This window comes from Schistocerca cancellata, chromosome 3 (assembly GCF_023864275.1).
Source record: "Schistocerca cancellata isolate TAMUIC-IGC-003103 chromosome 3, iqSchCanc2.1, whole genome shotgun sequence".
Lineage (NCBI taxonomy): Eukaryota > Metazoa > Arthropoda > Insecta > Orthoptera > Acrididae > Schistocerca > Schistocerca cancellata.
In genome coordinates, this window is record NC_064628.1 from 554,699,456 (window position 1) to 554,721,448 (window position 21,993).

The 21,993-nt window shown below is 38.8% G+C and overlaps 1 protein-coding gene across 4 annotated transcripts in view; it reads right to left on the reverse strand.

Annotated features, from left to right (window-relative positions):
• Positions 1 to 383: 383 nt before the first annotated feature.
• LOC126175394 (cytochrome P450 9e2-like) overlaps positions 384 to 21,993 on the reverse strand; it is a 139,177-nt gene continuing 117,567 nt past the window's right edge. For 3 of the 4 annotated variants that reach the window (XM_049922178.1, XM_049922180.1, XM_049922181.1), the window contains exons 6-8: positions 18,086 to 18,307; positions 17,493 to 17,744; positions 384 to 2,690 (exon numbers count right to left, since the gene is read on the reverse strand). In XM_049922178.1, the coding sequence (XP_049778135.1) occupies positions 2,518 to 2,690; positions 17,493 to 17,744; positions 18,086 to 18,307 (647 nt within the window). In that variant the 3' untranslated portion in view covers positions 384 to 2,517. The remainder of the gene's footprint in view (positions 2,691 to 17,492; positions 17,745 to 18,085; positions 18,308 to 21,993) is intronic. The other variant, XM_049922179.1, reaches the window with a different exon arrangement.

The window sequence follows — 21,993 nt, forward strand, 5'->3', positions numbered from 1 at the left end:
GTTAATTTAAATTCAAAAGCATGCATAACTGATCCAAGCTGTTTCAATTTTTTGAGTAAAAAGTTTATTATAATTGATGATTTTCTGTTTTGTGACTGAATACATAATTTTTATCAACTGATAAACGGGTTAGATAGCTGTGTGAAATCAAACATGAATGTTGTTTTCAATACTGACAAACACAGTACAGCACTTTTTCACTGTTCCAATACATAAGGCAAAAGTTGGTGCACTGATCACATAAAAGAAAGAGATTAAATATAACTCAGTATTGCTTATACAGGTATACATTTTTTTTAGAATGCAACATGCCTAGAATTTTATGACAATATTTCAAAGCAAGAATAGGTGTTGCTAAAGTTTAATTCCTCAATGAAAAATAACTGAAATTATACTGTGAGGGTTTATAAGGTTCTTATGTTTTAGAATTACAAAATAATATAATGTAATGTAATTGGACAGGTAAAAAATCTACTCACCTAGTGGCAACAGGAAGAAAATGTACATAAAGACTGAGTAAATGTGCAAGCCAGATGTCGTCCGGTGCAGTCCCCAACAATCATGCCATCCGCTGTCTCCCATGACCCAGGGCTCTGGGCAACTTTTCCAAACTCTCCCCATTTCCTATACCTTGCTAGTCCTTTTCCTTCATCCATTTTCCTCCCCTTTAACCCAGAAGAAGAAGCCTCTGGCTCTGAAAGCTTGCTCATTTACTTAACAATTATATATTGTTTTCTCCTGCCACCACTTGGTGAGTTGATTTTTTTATCTACCCAATTACATTGTATTTTCAAAAACTGATTATTTTCATTAGAATAATTTAATGTCAAATTTTAGCTTCCACAGTTTGATCTTTTACTGTTATTGTGCCATAGATTACATACTACAGTTCAGAGCTTTTTGTCGAGTGTCTCCGAATAATGTCATACCTTTTTGTATCTTGGTGTCCTGCATTTCATTAAAACAGTCCACTAGAGCAATGTATATAATGATGAAAAAATTACTGTCATTTATTTGAACCATATCTACTGTAGATATGTTGCCCAAACTTTATGAAATTTCAGTGCGTTTGCAAATTTTATTTGCTTCTTTGATTTTAGGTGAGTGTTATCATCATTGTTTTATAATCATACTCTTTGATATTGTCAACTTATCACTTAAAAAATTCCTATTATTGATTTGCTTTGGTCAAAATTATACTTAATTCTTACTGCCATTACCACATAATTTTAGGCAGTATATTACATCCTTGTACTTTGAGAACATTCAGTAAAGTTAGTTTCAGCTATGATTGTAATGTTAGAGAGGTCTGAGCCAGAGCAGTTCATTAAATAATCATGGACTTCTTTAAAATGGATTGAAGGGTATAGCACATTATCAGTTTTTAAATACAAATTTACACTACTGTTAATTGTAGTGCTACAGTTATGCTACAAAAAATGCTCATTTATTTACACTTCTCTTATGATTACAACAATTATGATCATGCAAACTTTAAACTTCTCATATGACAGATGTACTAAGCAGCAGATGTAACAGATATGTATGGCCTACGTGATGAAATGGCTTACAATAAATTTTACAAAGCAAAGGAGGAGCAAAACACACATTACAAAACAGAGCTTTTATTAACATGAAATTCTTCATTACATGTAGAGTAAGCCTTATTCATAAGAATATTAATTTTGTTCAATATAAAAATTAAAAGTAAATTAAATAATTGTTACTGAATACAGTATTTCTGCTCCACACAATATGGTCATCTTCTTTACCTTCAGCTACATATTTGCACTATACTTTTACATTTTATTAAAAATTTTAGTTGTGTACAAAAACTTTGGATGGACATAATTAAAGGGATGGACATAATTAAAGTTAGTTGTTTATTATTATACGTGATAAAATCCACATCCTTATTACAAGACATGTAGTTTAGAGTGTTGTAGTGTCAACCTAAATGACTGTGGAAAGACAATCAGAGGAAGACATAGTTACAAGCTGACAACTCAACAATGACTACACCTGGCACAAAAAATATTTCAGCACCACGACATGAATACATACAGCTTCCTCTTCCATTACATTTGTATGCTACAAAATTGATCTATATAAATCATCATGTGAAGGCACACTATTCAGTTGTGAATGTTTCTTTTAAGGTACTGCTATCACATTGTCTCTTCTAGGACAGAGTTTTCTTTTGAGGATGATAAAATGTCAGGATTTCATACATACTGTTGCAAAATTGCCAAAGTGTGTAGTCCTCAGAAAGGTATCAATAAATAAATTGTTAGTATGATAATATTCTCATCTATGTCAAAATCTAATCTCTTTGCATATATATCTGAACTTCAGTCAACAAGCATAATATTCCATCTAGAAATACAGCACATCGTGAAACATAATAGATTCTTATAGCCACAGATTTATAATTAGGCAATTCCAAAAGCACAGCCATAAGCATAAGCTTTATTCATAGGAAAGTAGCTCATAAATTATTGTAGTTTATACTAAAAATCAAAGAGCATTTATTTTTTCAAGGCGTAACCAAATTCCATTTTTAGATTTAAGTAACATTGATTTGGTATCAATCTGACATGGAACATCAGTCCTTTCATATCTTTTCAAATTAAAATCTTTCAAAAGATGAGCCATTCCTATTTTGGTGCTCATTATTGCAAACCTTGCACCTGCAAAAGAAAATAGAGTGAGACTTATACACCAAAGCAATATTGTGTAAAGGTTTTAGAATCACATCTACATAGTTTTCCAATCTGTTTTCACAAAATAATAATGAACTTTTTAACAAAACTAAAACCATCTTAAGTGATTTTATATTATAGAATAAACAGAGGTATTTTTAAAAATTTTACAACACAGCGTATTATCTATTTCAATAACAAACTTCAGGTACAGGAAAAAAGAAGATTTCAGTGGCAGAAAAACCTTTGACTACAAAGCAGCACGAACATTTAATAAAGCAGTGGACAAATTTCAGCATTCACTCACACAAAATGGATGTAAATGTGTAAAAGTGAGTCATTATTCACCTCTTTGTTTCATAACCACATTGTTACACTGCTGTATTTATTTTAAAAGAAATTGAAAGTGAGTCACAGCTGGAATTGGTAAACTCACACAAACTCCTGGGTGTAACACTTAGTAGGGACATGAAATGGAACAATTCTATAAGCCCAGTTGTGGATAAAAGCGGTAATACGTTTTTGTTTATTGATAGAACACTAGAGAAATGCAGTCAGTCTACAAAGGAGATTGCTTACAAATCACTTGTTCAACCCATCCTAAAATATTGCTCAAGTAAATGTGAATGGAATGGGATGTATCCACTGCCATGCATTACACAGTGACTGGCGGAGTACAGGTGTAGATGTAGATGCAGATGCAGATGAATCACCAGCTCCCAGTATGATTGGGTTTTGCCCAGGTGGAAGACACAGCACTGGGGTTAACTGATTCTGGATACTACCACAGCCAGCCCAGATAGTGCACTCAATCACAGTGTTCATTCCAGACCACTAAGCATGGCTTCATATTGTCACCTTCATTCTAATCATGCCTCCAGTGTGAGGCATGAAGCAGGTGGAGAACCCAGGGGTGGAATGCAAATGGGATAATGACCTAACATTCTTTTTGTCCAGTAATAAATAATTAAGAGAGTATGCTCAGACCATGCCACAGGGATGATCACATTTTGAGTTTTGTATCTGATCCTTTCACAATACGTGCAGGCCGCCTCTGCTGAACTGACAACAATACTTCGCAAACTGATGGGTCCCACCTAATTGCTGAAGCTACTTTGCGAGCAGTTACTGGAACCTCATCTAGAGTCTCGTACATGTTTCTTGCAGTTTGTCACAGAATGTAATTTGTTCCATATGATACAGATACATCCTTTGTAAATAATTACTAATGTCTTTTTCTTGGTATGTGAGTAGTTGCACTGAGCTGTTGTCAAAGTCGTTGAAGAGAATGCTGTTGGCTGTTATGTGCCATTTGTGTCTTTATGTGACAATACAGCCCCTATTCTGAATAGCAATGCTTTGGCTGACAGAGTGTGATGCTTTCCTGGTGAGAAAGTTATAAAAAATTGGAAAACATGGTTAAAACTTTCTTTTTTAGTTTATTTCAGAAAATCTTGTTGATGTGCACTGGAGAATTCTTATTTATTATCTTTCTTGCATAGTTGATTTAATGCATAGGATGCTAGTCACCCAAGGTACAATTAGTTTAGTACCTGCACAGGCATGATGATGATGCTTCATTAAGTGGTTGGCATTAATTTTATTATATTACTGGGTAGGTAGTGAAACATTTTTATAGCTGAATACCTGACTCCTTTCTGTGCCATAGTAAGGCTGATTGATGGACAGCGTAAATCATTTCTCTTCTTTGCTAATACATTTATGAATGTTACTGTTGTTTTCAAACTGTGATTCATTGTTGAAAACAAACACCATAAAGGAGTAAGTGTACTGAGGGGCTGCTGTCAGAATGCCCAACTGTTAAAAGAGCTGTCTATTACAGATGCTACAATGGACGCCGCACATTATTCCTATTAAACGGTTCTGTGCAACAAACACTTCTTTCCTCAATGATGATTTACACCATAAAATGATGCCATAAGATGTTAGTGAATGAAAACAGAAAAAGTAAGTCAACTTTTTTACATTTGCATTTCCAAAATCTATTATCTGCAATGCAGAGGTCACAGAGCTAAGGCTTTTAAGAAAGTCAGTAACATGTGACTTGCTGTTCAGGTTCTTATCTACGAGGGTTGCCCAGAAAGTAACGCACCAAATTTTTTTCCCAGCCGAAAACAATGCTACGAATTTTAAACATTACGTATGTATTTGTTGTGACTTGCCGATCATTCAAAGCGCCGCCGCGCAATTACGAGCATCCTCTACGTGCAGTGCTGTCTGCCAGCCATGCAGCAGCTGCGCCACCTAAGCGGCCAGCCAAGCAGCGGCCGCTAGACTGGGACTCAGCGCTCATTCGAATGCTAATGTCTTGCTTGTCAACTTACTCTGTGACTTATATGTGTTGTGTCGTTCTGAAATATATGTGTTAAACTTGATGCTATAACAAATGGCGACAAGGTAGTGGATTTTTCCTTTTCACCGTTGACCCACTGGGTTCCATGGCTACTGTCGAGCAACTATTGCAAAATATCCTTGAACAGCAAACGCTTCTAACAGCGGCGATTCGCAATTTCGTTGCGGCGTCAAATGCGGGGTGTTTCTCGTCGTTGGCTATACCTCCTTACGACGAGACGGCAGAAGACTGGTCTGATTATGAAAAACGTCTCCGACAGCACTTCTTGGCATTTCATGTCACAGACGAACAACCATGTAAGTCTCTGTTCCTTTCCTGGATTTCACCTCAAATGTATTGGTTGTTGTTGCAACTGGCTCCTTTGACGGATCCTGCGTCTTTGTCCTTTGCTGAAATGTGCTCACTTCTGTCTGTCTATTTTCAAAAGCAAACGCATGTGGTAGCCTCTCGTGTTGCCTTTTATCGTTGTCAAAAACAGCCACATCAATCCTATCACGCTTGGGCTGCTGAACTTCACAGCCTCAGTCGAAAGTGTCAATTTGTTACTGACGTTCACAAAGAATCCTATGCCGATTCCATGGTACGGGATGCTATTATCCGGTCGGCGCCCGACAAAGAAGTTCGGCAACATGCCCTTCAGTTGGCGAATCCGACTCTAGATGAAGTTCTCTCCATTGCGCAGTCTTTTGAAATTTCTTGCGCCGCTCAGGCACAAATAGAGGCGTGGGGTGATGTCGGGGAAATACAACCTCTGTGCGCTGTTGACGATGCGTGCGGCGCGTCTCCGCCGGCCGACGTGGCCGCAGTGCGCTCCCACGTGCAGCCTCGGCCTAGCCGTAAACAACCCACTAAGAAACTGCAGCAAAACCCCCGGCAACTTCCTTCATGTCCGCAGTGTTTTACGAAACATTCATGTGAGGATTGTCCCCAACGTTGGGCTGTGTGTCACAATTGCAAAAAGAAAGGTCATGTGTCTTCCATTTGCAAATTCGACCGCATACATGATGTTCATGAACATAACGCTGATTCTGATTCTGTGTTGTCTGTCAATTGCACTTCTTCCCTTTCAGGGAAGTTATTCCTCACTGTCCAAATCCTTGGTCGAGATGTTCGCATGCAAGTGGATACTGGTTCTGCTGCCACTATAATTAATTCTCAGACGTATCTTCATTTGGGTTCTCCACTCCTGTCACCTGTCACTCAGCAATTACGGACGTACAATAAACAGAAGATTTCTCTCTTGGGACAGTTTAATGCTGAGGTATCTTACAAATCTGTAGTTCGCACTGTTCCCATATTTGTGGTCGACCAGAGCAACGCAGAAAATCTTTTTTGTTTCGATACCTTTTGCGTTTTTGGGTTCTCCATAGATGACTCTGTCAATATTGTCTCTGATGCTATTCCTTACGCTCAACTGGATTCCTTGTCGACGACATTTTCGTCTCTTTTTTCTCCTGGGTTAGGCCATGCAAACAACTTTGAAGCTTATATCATGCTCAAACCCACTGCTCAGCCTAAGTTTTTTCGGGCTCAGCACATTCCTGTGGCCCTTCATGATCGGGTAAAACGGGAGTTGGATCATCTCACTACTTCAGGGGTCTTGCTTCCTGTCACTTCCAGAGAGTGGTCCTCTCCTGTCGTCGTCGTTGCTAAGCCAAATGGTGATATTCGTGTCTGTGGCGATTTCAAAGCCACTGTAAATGCTCAATGCCTCATCGACACTTATCCTATGCCCCGTCCTGAAGAACTGTTCACTAAACTTGCTGGAGGCCAGAATTTTTCTAAAATTTACCTGTCAGAAGCTTATCATCAACTTCCTCTCGACGCTGCTTCCTGGCAGTTTCTGGTCCTTAACATGCCTTTCGGGCTCTAACAATACCAACGCTTGCCATTCGGGGTTGCTAGCGCCCCTGCTCTCTTTCAGCGATTCTTGGAACAATTATTGCTCCCTGTCCCTGGATGTATCAATTACATGGACGACATTGTTGTCACTGGCTCCACCACTGAAGAACATCTTCAAAATCTCCGCACACTTTTTCATGTCTTACAGACTGCCGGTCTTAAGTGTAATCTTCAGAAATCAAAATTTTTTCAGGCATCTATCATGTACTTGGGGTTTCAACTCTCTCGCGATGGTATTTGTCCGCTTCAGCAAACTGTCGCTGCGATCGATGCCCTTCCTCACCCTACATCTGTTAAGGAACTGCAGGCCTTCTTGGGGAAAATAGCATACTATCACAAGTTTTTACCATCTGCGTCTTTGGTGGCTCAGCCGTTCTAAGGCCTGTTGCATAAAAACGTACCTTTTCACTGGTCCGCGTCATGCGAAGTGATTTTCCAGAAATTGAAGACTATGCTGAAACAGGCCCCGTGCCTGGCTACTTATTGACCTGGCCAACATCTTGTTCTTGCCACAGACGCCTCTCAATATGGGGTCAGTGCAGTCCTTGCGCACCGTGTTTCTGATGGTTCTGAACAACCCATTGCTTATGCCTCCAAAACGCTCACGGATGCCCAATAAAAGTATTCTCAAATTGAAAAAGAAGCTTTGGCCATTATCTATGCTCTTCATAAATTTGGTGTTTTTCTCTATGGCTCAAAATTTCATCTTGTTACGGATCACAAACCACTTGTTTCCTTGTTTCATCCATCAACGTCACTTCCCGACAAGGCTGCACACCGCCTCCAGCATTGGGCTCTTTACTTGTCTCGTTTCAATTATGAGATTCATTTCCGGCCAATGGCTCAACATGCTGATGCTCTGTCTCACCTTCCCATGGGTCCTGATCAGGCATTCGATAGGGATGAACTTTTGTGTTTCCACCTGGATGTTGCCGAGCAGCAGGTTGTGGACGGGTTCCCCATCACTGGGGACAGGCTGGCGGCTGCTACGGGTTCTGACCCTACCCTCTCCCGGATTTTATGCTGTATTCAGAAGGGTTGGCCAGATCGCTCGTCCGCTAAGACTTCTGATCCATTGCAGAACTACTACGCTTTGCGTTACCGCCTCACGGCTAGGGATGGTGTTATCCTCCTCTCCATTGACAATGCTTTGCCGCGTGTTGTGGTACCTGCGTCTTTGCGTGCTTCGGTCTTGCGCCTCCTTCACCAAGGGCACTGGGGTGTGTCTCGCACTAAATCTCTGACACGCCATCATGTGTACTGGCCTGGCATCGACTCTGAAATAGCACACATGGTCGCTGCCTGCGGCTCTTGTGCGTCACAGGCCGCTGCCACGAAGTCATCTTTGTCACCATGGTCTTCGCCTGAGAAGCCTTGGGAGCGCATTCATGCTGACTTTGCGGGACCCTTTTTAGGTACTTATTGGCTCCTCGTAATTGATACCTACTCTAACTTTCCTTTCATTGTCCGTTGCACGTCACCTACCACTGCAGCAACCACCAGTGCTCTTGCCCGCATTTTTTCTTTGGAAGGCCTCTCCTCTACTCTTGTTACTGATAATGGTCTGCAATTTGCCTCTTCCGAATTTGCGGATTTTTGTGCTCGTCACGGCGTTATGCATGTCACAGCCCCGCCGTTCCATCCACAATCCAACGGTGAGGCTGAACGACTGGTCCACACATTTAAGGCTCAGATGCAGAAACTTCTGACTTCTTCTGCTGCTGATGATGCGCTTATCCAGTTTCTGGCGTCTTACCGTTGCACCCCCATGGGCAACCACAGCCCGGCTGAGCTCTTACATGGCTGACAGCCCCACACACTACTTCATCTTCTGCGGCCTTTCGCCTCACGGCCGCGGGTGCCTTCACTTGGCCGGTTCACCGCTGACTACCTCGTCTGGGTAAGGGGATATGGCAGGCGGCCAAATTGGAGCCCGGGCTGCATCTTAAGACACCGTGGCAGACGCCTGTAAGAAATCCAGATGGACACAGGTGTTGCATTGCGTCATTCGGACCAGCTTCGGCCTCTTGTGCCAGCAACGCCTGTTCCGAATGCCGCTACACCTCCTTTGGCTCTACCTGATGCTCGGGATCTTGGCATCTCTCAGTACTCACAACGCAGCCCTCTCACCATCATCGCGATGCCAGCACAAGAACAGACGCCACCAGGAGACGTGCCCATGCAGGAACCAGATGACCATACTCTGTCACAGTAAATCTACTCGCCTCCTCCTCCAACAGACGCCGACCCATCGCCCATGTCTCCTGTCATATCAACTGGACTTGCCACAACGGGCAGATTGATGCATGGGGCCCCAGCAGATTCGACCCTTACGTCTCCTGACATCTCGACCCATTATCATCGGGGACACTTCCGTCCGTATGGGAAGCCTCCTCCTTGAGACTTTACTGCGAGTCAAACAACGCCTATGCACTTTAGCCATCTCCACCTCCATCAAAACCAGTGCAACAATTTCAAAGGGGGGAAAAGTGTTGTGACCTGCCGATCATTCAAAGCGCCGCCGCGCAATTACGCGCGTCCTCTACGTGCAGCGCTGTCTGCCAGCCATACAGCAGCTGCGCCACCTAAGCGGCCAGCCGAGCAGCGGCCGCTAGACTGGGACTCAGTGCTCATTCGAATGTTAACGTGTACACATGTCTTGCTTGTCAACTTACTCTGTGACTTATATGTGTTGTGCCGTTCTGAAATATATGTGTTAAACTTGACGTTATAACAGTATTATTTGAAGTCTGTTGAGTGAGTGCCTCAAGTTTCCCTCATTTAAGATAGATAGCGTAGCTGCAGGACAGTTTCAAAATGGTGTCTGTAGGTGATGTGCATTACAAGCAATGTGCCATCATTGAATTTCTCACTGCAGAGAAAGAAACAGTGTGGAATATTCACAAAGGCTTGTGCAAAGTCTGTGAAGCATCTGCTGTCAACAAAACTACCGTTAGTCACTGGGCACAGATGGTGAGGTCATCAGAAGGCAGTTCAGCAGAGCTCCAAGATTTGCAGCAGTCGGGGAGACCGTCCACGGCTGTCACACCTGACATGTTGCAGCGAGCTGATGTCGTCATTCACGAGGGCAGATGGATTACGACTTAGCAGTTGGCGCTACATCTGTCAATCAGCAAAGGAAGTGTGGATGTACAAGTCGGACTACTGAACACATTGCAAAACAGGGTTGGATAGTGGTACCCCTGCCCTAGTCCCCTCCTGTTGTTTGGGCCATTGAAGGATGCCATTCGTGGAAGACATTTGAGGATGATGAGGAGGTGATACACACAGTGAAGCACTGGCTCTGCCACCAGGAGAAGTATTGATATCGACATGGCATGCATGCCCTTGTTTCGCGCTGGAGGAAGGCCATAGAGCAGGATGGAGATTATGTGGAAAAATAGGATACATAGAGAAAACACCATTCTTTTGTGTGTGTAATTCTCATTATGTCCAATAAAGAATTGTTGAAAAAAGATGTGATGCGTTACTTTCTGGGCAATCCTCATATATAAACAGCTAATGTTTTAGAATACTATGTTTCATTTATTGATTCACCATCACACATTATTTCTAAAGGTGTGGTAAGTCCTTATGCAGTACTGAAGTGCATGCATTGTCTTTTATCTAAGTTCAGTGACAGATCATTTGGAGATAACCAGCTATTCCTTCTCAAGAAAACATTATTTATATTTTCAAATGTTGAAGTTACTCCATTCAGCTTCATTATAATACTTACATTGTCAGCAAAGAGAACTACTTCTGCTTCTTAGATATATGATGGAAGAACATCTACATATAACTAGCTATTAATGGCAGCTTTGCTAGCATTGCAGTAGCTTTGTTATGATGAGTGATGGTGAATAAGTAATCTATGTACATGCAGTAATGTCAGCTGCTCACTCGTGTTCTGACATGGTGGCACATACAGTGTCGGTGCTGGTTGGTGCATGGTGGAGGGCATGGGCAGGAGAGCATGTCTATGCACTGCACTATTGAAGTAGCTATACATTATGTGATGTGTACATTATGCAACAAATTTAAATATTATTTATTATGGTTTACATTCACTGATGTAAAAAAAAAAGATATTCCATTCCCTACTTCACCCTCTTAGGGGGTTGATTTTTTTTACTTGGCCTATGTTCTTCATCACTTCATCAGAGTTCATGCTATCTCCATACCAAATTTCATCAAAATTGGTGCACCATTTTATTCATGAAAAGATAACAGACATACTTTTGCATTTATAGTGTTAGCATGGAAAAGTTAAAGAGCAGAAGCAATACTTATTCCTGTGATACACCTGTAGTAATTATTCCTCATTCCAAAGATGCTGTTTCATTGCGTATGCTCCCAGAGTTTCTTAATGCAACACACTGCATCCTTTTAGTTAGGACGAAAACCAGTTAACAGCAAGATCTCTAATACCACAATATTTGAGCTTCTCTAAGAGAATACTGGGAACTGCACAATAAAATGCTCTTGACAAGTCACAGGAGATATTCCATCATTCAAATTTAGTATAATCTGATTTGCAAACTGAAAAATAACTTGTTCTGCAAAGAGACCGATTTGAAGTCCAAACTGATATTTTCAAGGTTCTTGCACACATAATTTTTTCCAGTGCCTTCAAGAATGAGGTAGTAAGTAGTGGGACTGATCAGTAAATATTAATATCTGTTTTACTATCTTTCTTGTAAAGGGATCTGACAATTGCATATTTTGCCCATATTGATCCATCATTGACATGGGACATTGCCTGGTCAAATAATTATAAATGAAATTCGCCAATTGTTGTGTAATTGAGATGTTACTTTATTTTATTTTGACTACCAGTTTCAGGATTGCACTATGCCACCTTCAGGCCCCATATGCATCTCTCAAAAATAAACAGTATTATCATACAGTACCATATATTCCTAGATGTTGTGATTTCATAAACATATCCCAAGTGCTTCATTAGAAGACTTGATTGCAATGACAATATTGTTTATTTTTGAGAGATGCATATGAGGCCTGAAAATGGCATGTGGAATGCCGAAACTGATAGTCAAAATAAAATAAAATAAAATAACATCTCAATTACATGGCTGGAGGTGAATTTCATTTATAATTGCATTTTTTAGCCTGTCTGTAAATATCCCTTGTGGCAGTGAGGTGTTGTGTATGTGACTAAAAACAGTGCACATATTTGATGTACATGATTTTATTACTTTACTCAAGATATTGTAAACTCTTCAGAGTCTTTTTTTGGGTTTTGAGAGAGTTAATTACATACTAATTTCTTTGGCAGAGCATGGAGTAATTTTAATTTGCCTGTATGTATTTCCTGTTGCATATATTCAATTGTTTTATCTGTTGAACATTCACGCCAATCTACTGAGTCACATTTGCTTTGTTTTGCCTTTCACAAGCTAGGAAGACTTAGCTTTGCCCATTGCAAACCAGAAAGTGCAGACTCTAGAATAGTTTGAGAAATAATGTGGAGCCAGGAGATGACTACTGCAATCCAGAAAGAAGACATAATAATTAATCCTGTCTGTAAGAGTTAGAATTGCGAGAATCTGAGACTAAACCTTTAGGGTGGTAACACCAGACACTATTCTTCTCTTGCTACAAAATTTTAATGCAGCCAAGCGATGCCAAACTCATGGTAGATGCAAAGCTAAAAAATAAAGTAATACAATGTAGCAAAATTAGGTGCATTTGGCCAAACAATGAGTATAAATAATCTGTGTCAAGCTGCATAGTCATAAATAATAATTCTTACTACATTTTTCATCTGTGAATGTGAATTAGCCATTAGAAGTGTGAAAAGTATACCAAAATGTGATGATATAAAATCCCAAGGAGGAGCAACATGAGGTGCTTGTCTGCCATTAAAAATGAAGGTTAAGAACCACTTATAAGACTACTCTTTTTAATGAATGGAAGTTACAGTTACAAAACTGCCATGGAGAAACTCACTCTATAGTGTCACCTGATATTCCTGGAATAGCACTGCATCATTACTGTAATAGACAGTCTTACAGCAGAAGAGGATGTCTCTTGTGCTTGCTGAAACACCCTTAGATTGCCTCAAATAAAGAGTGCTTATCTGGCTTTGTTAAAGTTATTCAACTGTTGTTGAGCTGTCATGAAGCTGGTAATGTACAATGTTCAAGACTACACCATAACATGGCATAAGAGTTACATTTGCATTATTACAAAGCTAACAATAAATAAATAGATAATTCCTTGCAAATACAATCAAACTTTCTTCAAAAGCTAAAAGATATCCCCCCCCCCCCTTTCTGATGATACTATGTAAAAGCTACCAACTTCGAAGAAGTCAAGGTGAAACAACAGTCTTCAACTAACAACGCAAAAGCAGGTATTGCATGACTACTAAGTAACTAAAATTAATGGTACTTCAGCACACTTAACTACAGGTGAAGTAAATACCGCAAAATTTCACATAAACCAACCTTTAACATAACAGCAATAGCTGCCAAGTGGAGGTCTCAGTATAAGAACAATAAAGTGCTAACATTGTTGCTCTTCATGAACTGTGTCAGACTTAAGAGAAAGTAATTTTATTTATCTAATGCTATAGAACAGATAGTCAGTAATTTCCAGAGCATGTGCTGAGAATGTGGCCACAAATCTGTAATGGGCTCTGTGGTCAGTAACTGGCTAATTACATAAGTAAGGAGCTTCTATGCAGTAAGCAAGAAGATCACATTTCTTGCCACCAGACATAATTACAGAGACACTGGTTAGTATACATGCACCAAGTGAACGATGAAGTGTAGAGAGTAATGAGGAAGCTATAGCTTCAAGTATAATACAGAGAAAAGGAATCATCAAGCTCTACACAGAAGTAGTTCAAAAATATGCCCAACAATATTTTGAAAGCACAACAAGAGCAAAAGAGTGTTACATGCCTAACAGAATGAATGTGAATTATAAATTTGCAGTTGTACAGCAGGATAAATTTTATGAGAAAAGATGAAGAGTTCTTGGTCTTATAAAAATATTTTCCAGTCCTGAATTTATTTATTTTGTTGGCCAACCTACTTTCTCAAACCTCTTCCAGCAATTAAATTGCATCCCTGAATTATGATACTGAAAGACAACCAAAAATTCCCACCTAAAGCTTCCACAACCTCTATTATTGGCGTCAAAACAAATTTCTTTAAATGTGGCAGTAGGCTGCATTTCAAAATACCACATTTGGTGGAGAGTGTGGATGTTCAAACAATTAATACTCCTAATTCCTCAATTTTGCTATTGCCAAAGCTCCTCTGTTGCCAGATGCACCCCCCCCCCCCCCCCTCCCTCTCCCTCTCTCTCTCTCTCTCTCTCTCTCTCTCTCTCTCTCTCTCTCTCTCTTTGCAGTCCAGGTATGTTTTAATGTATCTTAGTATTTAGAAATTATTGTTCTGTTCTTTGCAAGGCACTTAATAAGAAAAAGTCATTTTGCTCCAGAAAAAAGTCGATATAACAATAACAACAACAACAATAATAATGATGATGATGATGATGATGATGATGTTACTGAAAGTGGTCCTGCTCTGAATGCTCCTTTGTTTCTGGCAGGATCTGGTGACTCACATTACATTCATAGTAACTATATATTGCTCAACACCATTCAGATTTTTGTTAATGATTCAAATATTTTTGAGAAATGAAGTTTCTCATCAGCATTTGATCAACATACAGGAAATGTAACATTCATCTTCCACACAGCTTTCTAATAGTTAATTCTTCTATTAAGATGTACTGCACTAATTCTTCTGATACACCCACAGTGTCAACTTTCACATACATTCCCTATTACCTATTGTAGTGTTGCACATTTTCTTGAAGTATCCACCATTGTTTGCAGTTTTGCAGTGTTTTTCATAAAGATCATTTAAAAATTATAATTTGAATATAGATCACAAACAATTAATTTTCAAAACTAAATGAGTAAAATCCCAACAAAACTTTACCAACTGTGTATGAATTTCCACTGATGATGAATGGCTGCTTTAAAAAACCAGTTAAATGAAGCTTAGCCACAAATCACATTGACATTTGACTTGTACATCATGTACTAACATAACACAATAAAATTTCACTGATATTAACAATTAACATGGCCTCCATACGCCATTCCAGACACACATTTTTTTTCCACCTTGCCCTCATAATGGACAAAGAGAAAATATGACTGAATGCTTTTGAAAAGAGCTAAATGCTGAAGATTTGACTGATTTTGTCTGAGACATACAGAAAGACAAAGAGACTGATTCAATACATAATATATGGGAAAATGTACAAGGGTGTGAACAGAAAAGCTAAATACCAGAAAAGCACAAGGGAAAGACAGAATAACTGTCAAGATGTTACAGTCAGGATGGCAAAGACTACAAGAAGAGATTCATTTCTGTCTACTAAATAAGATAATGCATGGAAATATGCCAGTAAATACAAGAATAGATTGCAATGGAAAATCCAGGATGGAACACAGACAATATTATGCCACTCACTATTATATGGTGAGAAGTAATCTATCCTTTACGTAACTGTTAGAATAGATTGCAATAATTATATGCACATTTCCCTTGTGAGAATGTGGTGTAAAGTGGCACTCATTATGCTTTACATTCCTGTAATGTTACATGATGTCAGTCATTAATACGTGGACTACAGAGAATCAAGCAGGATTTTGGTAAGAGTTTCTTCCACAAATCAGTTATTCATCATGGAAAAGAGCTGGCGGAAGAACTGTGAGTTCAACAAGCCCACAAATGCCATTAGTTTCAGTTTCAGCAAATCATGTGACACTCATTGCAGGCTAAGCCTCTACAATGTTCTGGAGGACTATCAAAGATGTTTATTGGCAATGTGAGTACCCAAGACGTAACACATCCATAGTGCCATGTAAGTAAATCTTGTCATTTATCTTCAAAACTGTGCTGTAAAACGTCATCTGTGAGAAGATGCAGTGTAGTAAGAAATTTTAGCGTGTATGTATGCTGGCTCAGACTGAAGAGACAGCAGTGAAAGACATCATCATAAGCATCATGAACACTGGCAAAAATTAAAGTGCACAGTTCCTCAGCAGTTACAGTGCTATAATAAAGATCAAAAACTCTCAGTACCATAAGAGTCAGAGACAAGAAGCTGTCAATCTTCACTTGTAAAACATCTGGAATGATGTTTAACCACTTGACTGAGCTGTTCCTTGTGCTGCTATCTATCCCCACCCATGTAATTATTCACATGTCTTAAGGTGCTTTCTTGCAGTGTGGCATAATCTGACATGTTTCAGTGATTGTTGTGAATGTAAGTTGTCAACAATAGAAGCTTTTGGCAGCAGGATGTGTACTATGAAACTAATCACATTACAGTTGATTTATTTTGACAGTCTCGTGAAGATTTTTGCTGGAGAAGCGAACGCATGCACAATACTTTTTGGAAAATAGTTGTTTCATTTTTTGTTTCAAGACTTTCTTTCCTAAAGTAATACATTTAAAAATACAGTTTCTGAACTAAGCCTTGTAGTAATAACAATGTGAATAAATAATAGAAATTTCAATTTTGGTTGGTACCCATCTCCGCACTGTAATCATTGTTTCAATGCACCGACATGTGAACTTACAAACTGTTCAGCATATTTTTTCATCTCATTAATTATTATTATTGACAACCTATCATTGAAAATGAATGTGAAAATTTCAAGTGGACCCTTGCACCTGGTGTAAAACTCTAAATACAGTTTGCAGAGCCTCCTGAATGTTGCCAACTGTGTACATGAGCACCGTTCGTCGAGCATGCAGTCCGGTGCTGCCAGGCAAGCAAAACTCAGTTTGTCGAGTATGGCCAAAGGGTTAAAACCAGAGTGAGATGCTGATGGCTGGAGGCAAAGAGAGTCAAGAGTTCTTATAAGATGTTGAACCATTGAAAAGCTTGACAGAATGAAGGAAAGGATGATAAAAAAGACACAGCGTGTGATGTGTATGCCTGAACACTCTGAAATCAAGTAATTTGATTGAAATAGTCTTTATATCATATCCACACTGATTACAAAAGGAGAAATAGTAGGACAGCACTTAGAAAAACATGACACAACCAAAGTCTAACAATAAAATCTAGCTGTAACAATCACAGGATTTAAGGTACTGGAGGACTATTATGAGATAAGTGTGAATTATTCTCTATCTGTTTCTTTCTTTCTCACTTTGATCTGATTCTCTTTGCTGCAGCTGGAAAAAAAGGTACTGAAGGAATATAAAAAAGGGTCATAATCTGGTACAATGATTTAGACTTTCACAGCAGCAGTACCAACAGTTTGCAACAAGTCTACAATGTCGGCATCAAATGCAGACTCTACTTCAAAAACAACCACGATGGAACCAAACAAATTATGAGTTTGTTATACAAACAATAATTAACCATTATTTAAATGATTCTGCATCAACTTTTTAGAACTCTTTGAGTAGAAGGAACAAATAAAAAAGTTACCCTCTTTTTTTACTCACCAATACAGTTCCTTGGACCACCACCAAATGGCAGATATACATGTGAAGGGCGTTTTAGTTTCTCTTCTGCCACAAATCTGTCTGGATCAAATTTATATGGATCTGGGTAGTACTGTGGATCATAATGCAATCCCATGACTGGTATGGAGACACTATCTCCCACATCAATCTTCACATCTGTGCCTGGTATTGTGTAAGGTTTGGTGCACATCCTGTCAATCCTTGCCACTGGAGGATGCATGCGCAGGGCCTCTGTGATCAAATAAATCAGATTTTTAAAAATAGATCCATTCTGTCTTTGTATAATGGAAACAATCTTGTAATTGTCTTCCACAATCATCACCCAAGAAATTTAAATTACAAGAGAACACTGATTGCTGCATTCTATGTAATATTACTGTTGCAGAATTTCTGTGTGGAGTGATTAATTACATAAAAACTGACACGCAGCAGTTTCCTAATGAATGAGATTCAGTTCAATGTCACTCATTATTCCAGCTGTACTCATAAATCAGGTGTATTTCACATTCTATGGATATGTCTACCATAAGAATATAATGGAAGAAACACGTGTAACAAAGTACATTACTTACCTGACAACACATTTTCAAGGTAATTCATCTCATTCAATGCTTCATATGTGCATACGCCTCCATATTTTGACAAAACATTCTTCACTTCATTTCTAGCCTTTTCCTGAACATCAGGGCTTAGAGCCAATTCATAGCTGGCATAAGAAAGCAGTGTACTTGAAGTCTCATAGCCAGCAAGAAGAAATAAAACTGACTGAGCAACTATTTTATCATCTGTCATCACTGAAAACAATGAAACAAACAGGCTTTCAAGTGGGTTAAATATTTTATTTGTTCAAATCTAAATCAATAAAAAAGGGAATATGCAATGCAACAATAAACAATTCATTATTTCCAAAATCTAAAAATATGGGCAAGATGAAAATTTTTCAGCATTACACAGAGAGATATTTTGCTTTTCTTTTGGCAAAAATGTGACTTTGAGTTACGGTAATCTCACTAGCTTATTCCACTGAGCATATTTCGTAACTGAAGTGCATTTCTGGAGGCCTGCAAAATATTCATCTATAGCTGCCATGACCTCTTCATTGGGAAAAAGAAGTTTCTCAGCCACAAGATTCTATAGTCGTGTATATGCATGGAAGTCACAGTGCAAAATCAGCTGATGTTCCAACAATTCATAGTTTAAACTACTAACTCAAAGGCTATTTTTGGGCAGCTGTATTGTCTTAAAGAAATTAGTATTTGGTCATAATTCAACAAATCTATTACTCAACTTGCACAAAACTTGCTATAGTTAATTATTCATGCAAACTGTACCATAACCTATGTTTGATATGCATATGGTGTCACTTATTTAACAGCTCATCATCCAGTGCCACACTCAGCACATTCTCTTTATTTCTATCTGTTGTTAGAGTTTTAGGACATCACCCACACTAATCACTTTCAAAAGAAGTATAGTTCATACAAATTCTGCCATTTGTTATTAACTGTTGAAAATGAATGAGCTGACTTATACAAAAAATATCACCAAATATGATTCTTTTAAAGGTTTACCAAGTTTGCATGAATTTCTGCAGACAATAAAGAATGAAATCTATGAGAGCACAGTACTGAATGAAAGACACCCAACACATTGTAGCAATGCAGAGTTTCCAAGTGCTGACTTCGAATAAAATGTTCTTGGGCTTCCAGCCTTATCAAGTAGTTGAAATGCCATGAGCTTTCAAACTAGAACTCCTTGACCACTGTAAAGTTGAGTGACTGCTGATGGGCTGCTTGTACACACACATATACTATGACTGCTGGCCGTGATGTCACTAGTGACGGTATAGTCTGTCAGAAAAATCATAAGCAAGGGAGCGAATCACTGCTCTGCCCGTCCAGATATGTCACAAGGTTGCTTCTATATGCTGTTTAACACAGTTTTACCAGCGCTTCTATAGTGCATGCTTTAAATCTGTGGGGAGACAGAGTGCAGATACACCCAGATAGTGCTTAGCTTTGGGTAAATGCATTACGGAGTACAGAAGATGATTGCTTTCTTCCAAAACACTGTATTGTACAGTACATTACATTCACACAGGAACAGAAGTCATGAGTTAGGATTCATATATGTACTACAAATGTATAACTAAATGGCTGTTCATATGAATGGCATAGTCCATATCAATTCAGGCAGGCTAGGAAAAAATCTTACCTTCGTAGTCTCGGATGTTATTGAATTTAGCATATGTTAAAATGAAGAAAAAGTAAGGAACATATATTTCATGGCACAGTCCATATCAATTCAGGTAGGCTAGGAAAATATCTTGCCTTCATAGTCTCAGATATTATTGAATGAAAAAGTAAGGAACACAATTTTTTTTTTTTTTTTTTTTTTTTTTTTTTGTTTTCTCCAAAAAAAATTCTGCTCCAAGATACAGCCCTCCAAAGACGACACTGTGCATACCATTTTGAAGATTCGAATTTTGGAAAAAATTTTAAAATGCTGTATCTCTGAAACACTTCTATATATTTTGTTGGTTTTTTTATTTGAAAGGTAACTGCTTTATGATTACAAAGAAATCCTCCATTTGGATTGTCAAAGCATTTACTATAGCATTCTGAACTTTTTTATAATTTATGGAAATTTTTTTTTCAGGAATGCCAATCCATACAATTTTGATTTTTTTCTGTTGATTAATTCTGTATAGTTCTACATTCCCTGAAAAGGAGAGCTTCCACTTTTAGATTGAACAGGTTTTATAAACAATTGAAATTTTTGCCATACATAAAACCTTATCACATAACAGGGTCATAAAAATCAAAACCTACCCTTATTTAACACAATATTAGTTTTGAAAGATGAGTAAGAGACTCATTTTTGAAGCATTTTAAATGGTTCCAAAATGTATATGTAGGTCCAGAGGACTTAAAGGTTTCAATTTATACAACTTCTGTGCACTATGTTTTGTACTGGAATTAGCCAATAAACTAAAAATGTGTTCCACTCCTTCAGTATCTTCCTTTGATGTAGACTGATGCCTTCCTGTTGAACCAATAGGAAATGGAGTACTTAGTCTTCAAAACATTGTGAACAGGAAGTGAGCACTGGTGGCATTATTGCTATCCTTCAGCTGGAAACCTATATCCAGCAGCTGGTCCATGTGGTAGCATAAAGTTCACTACAATTTCATTTAACTCATAATTGGTGTCTATAACCTCTGCAATCCACCAGCCACACACACCACAAACATCCCCTTCTCACATTGTGATTTTGAATATTATCCTGCTGTTTCTGAGGTGTTGGCTGAATGAATGAAATTTCTTCTTTCTTCCTCTTTAAAGTGCATGCAGTATGAGTTCACCCATCACTTTGAGTCCAAAAATGTGTCTTCTGAATTCCTTTCACAGGAGTACTTTGTTTGGAACATTCTTCTTTTTTCTGCTCACAGAATTCTTCAATTTCCTCTTTGGACAAAAGAATGAGGGCTGTGGATGTGTAAGATTTCACGACTCTCGTAAAATCCTTGAATCACAGTGGTATTTGGTCTGGAAAGATTATGTTCTGCAGCAGGGTGCTTCAGCAGGCCTCTTACACCATCACAATGCCGCTTCCCGTGACCAGTAGCACTGTATACCCAGCCAGTTGGCACAATCAACTTACTCAATTCAAACAGCTAGTAACAATTTTGAAAATGGCTAGGAGCACCAGCAGAAACAATGTTGATCTTCTCTGACCCTGTTTTTAGTAGAAGAATTTTGCACATTGCTAGCAAAGCATGCGCTGAATCACATCCTGTGCCACCACTTTTAACTGCAACACTTGTGGTCTTGTTTTAAAAATATGTCACTCCTGTAAAAACTGAAACCTGGTCATTACTCCAATGATACCCTTGTACTTCTTGTGAGAGAATTACAGACCAGTTCTCAGCAAAAACACAGTGAAGCACTAAACATAGTTCTTCAGCCCGTACACACCCTTTCACTTCTGCAATGTGTTGTTGTTGCAACCTCTTCAGATTCTGGTGTGTTACTGCTGTCACAGATCACTTACCAAGTTCGTCAATGAAACTGTCAAAGGCAACAGTTTCCTTAATTAGTTTATTTTCCTCCCATGTTACATATGTAATTTCTGCAGAATTATCTGATACATCTTCCAGACCAAGTGCCTGTAAAGACAGGGCAGTCACCCCATTCTTAAAACAAAGAAGTCTCTTGCCTTACGTCACAGACTACTAATGACTTCACATGCCCAACTAAGGTGTCATATGTCACGTGCTCCAGTAATCTCTTCAAAGCTACCACACAAAGTTCAAAATTTGCACAGTACACACATAAACAGACATCTCTAGGTGGGTGTGGAACTACCCACTTAGGTCGTAGTGCATAAAATTTTATCTTCCAATATGTAAAGATGTATAGTTGCTCCGCAAAGGTTTCTTTAATACTGCAAATCATGTACCTCTTCACTTTCACAACTT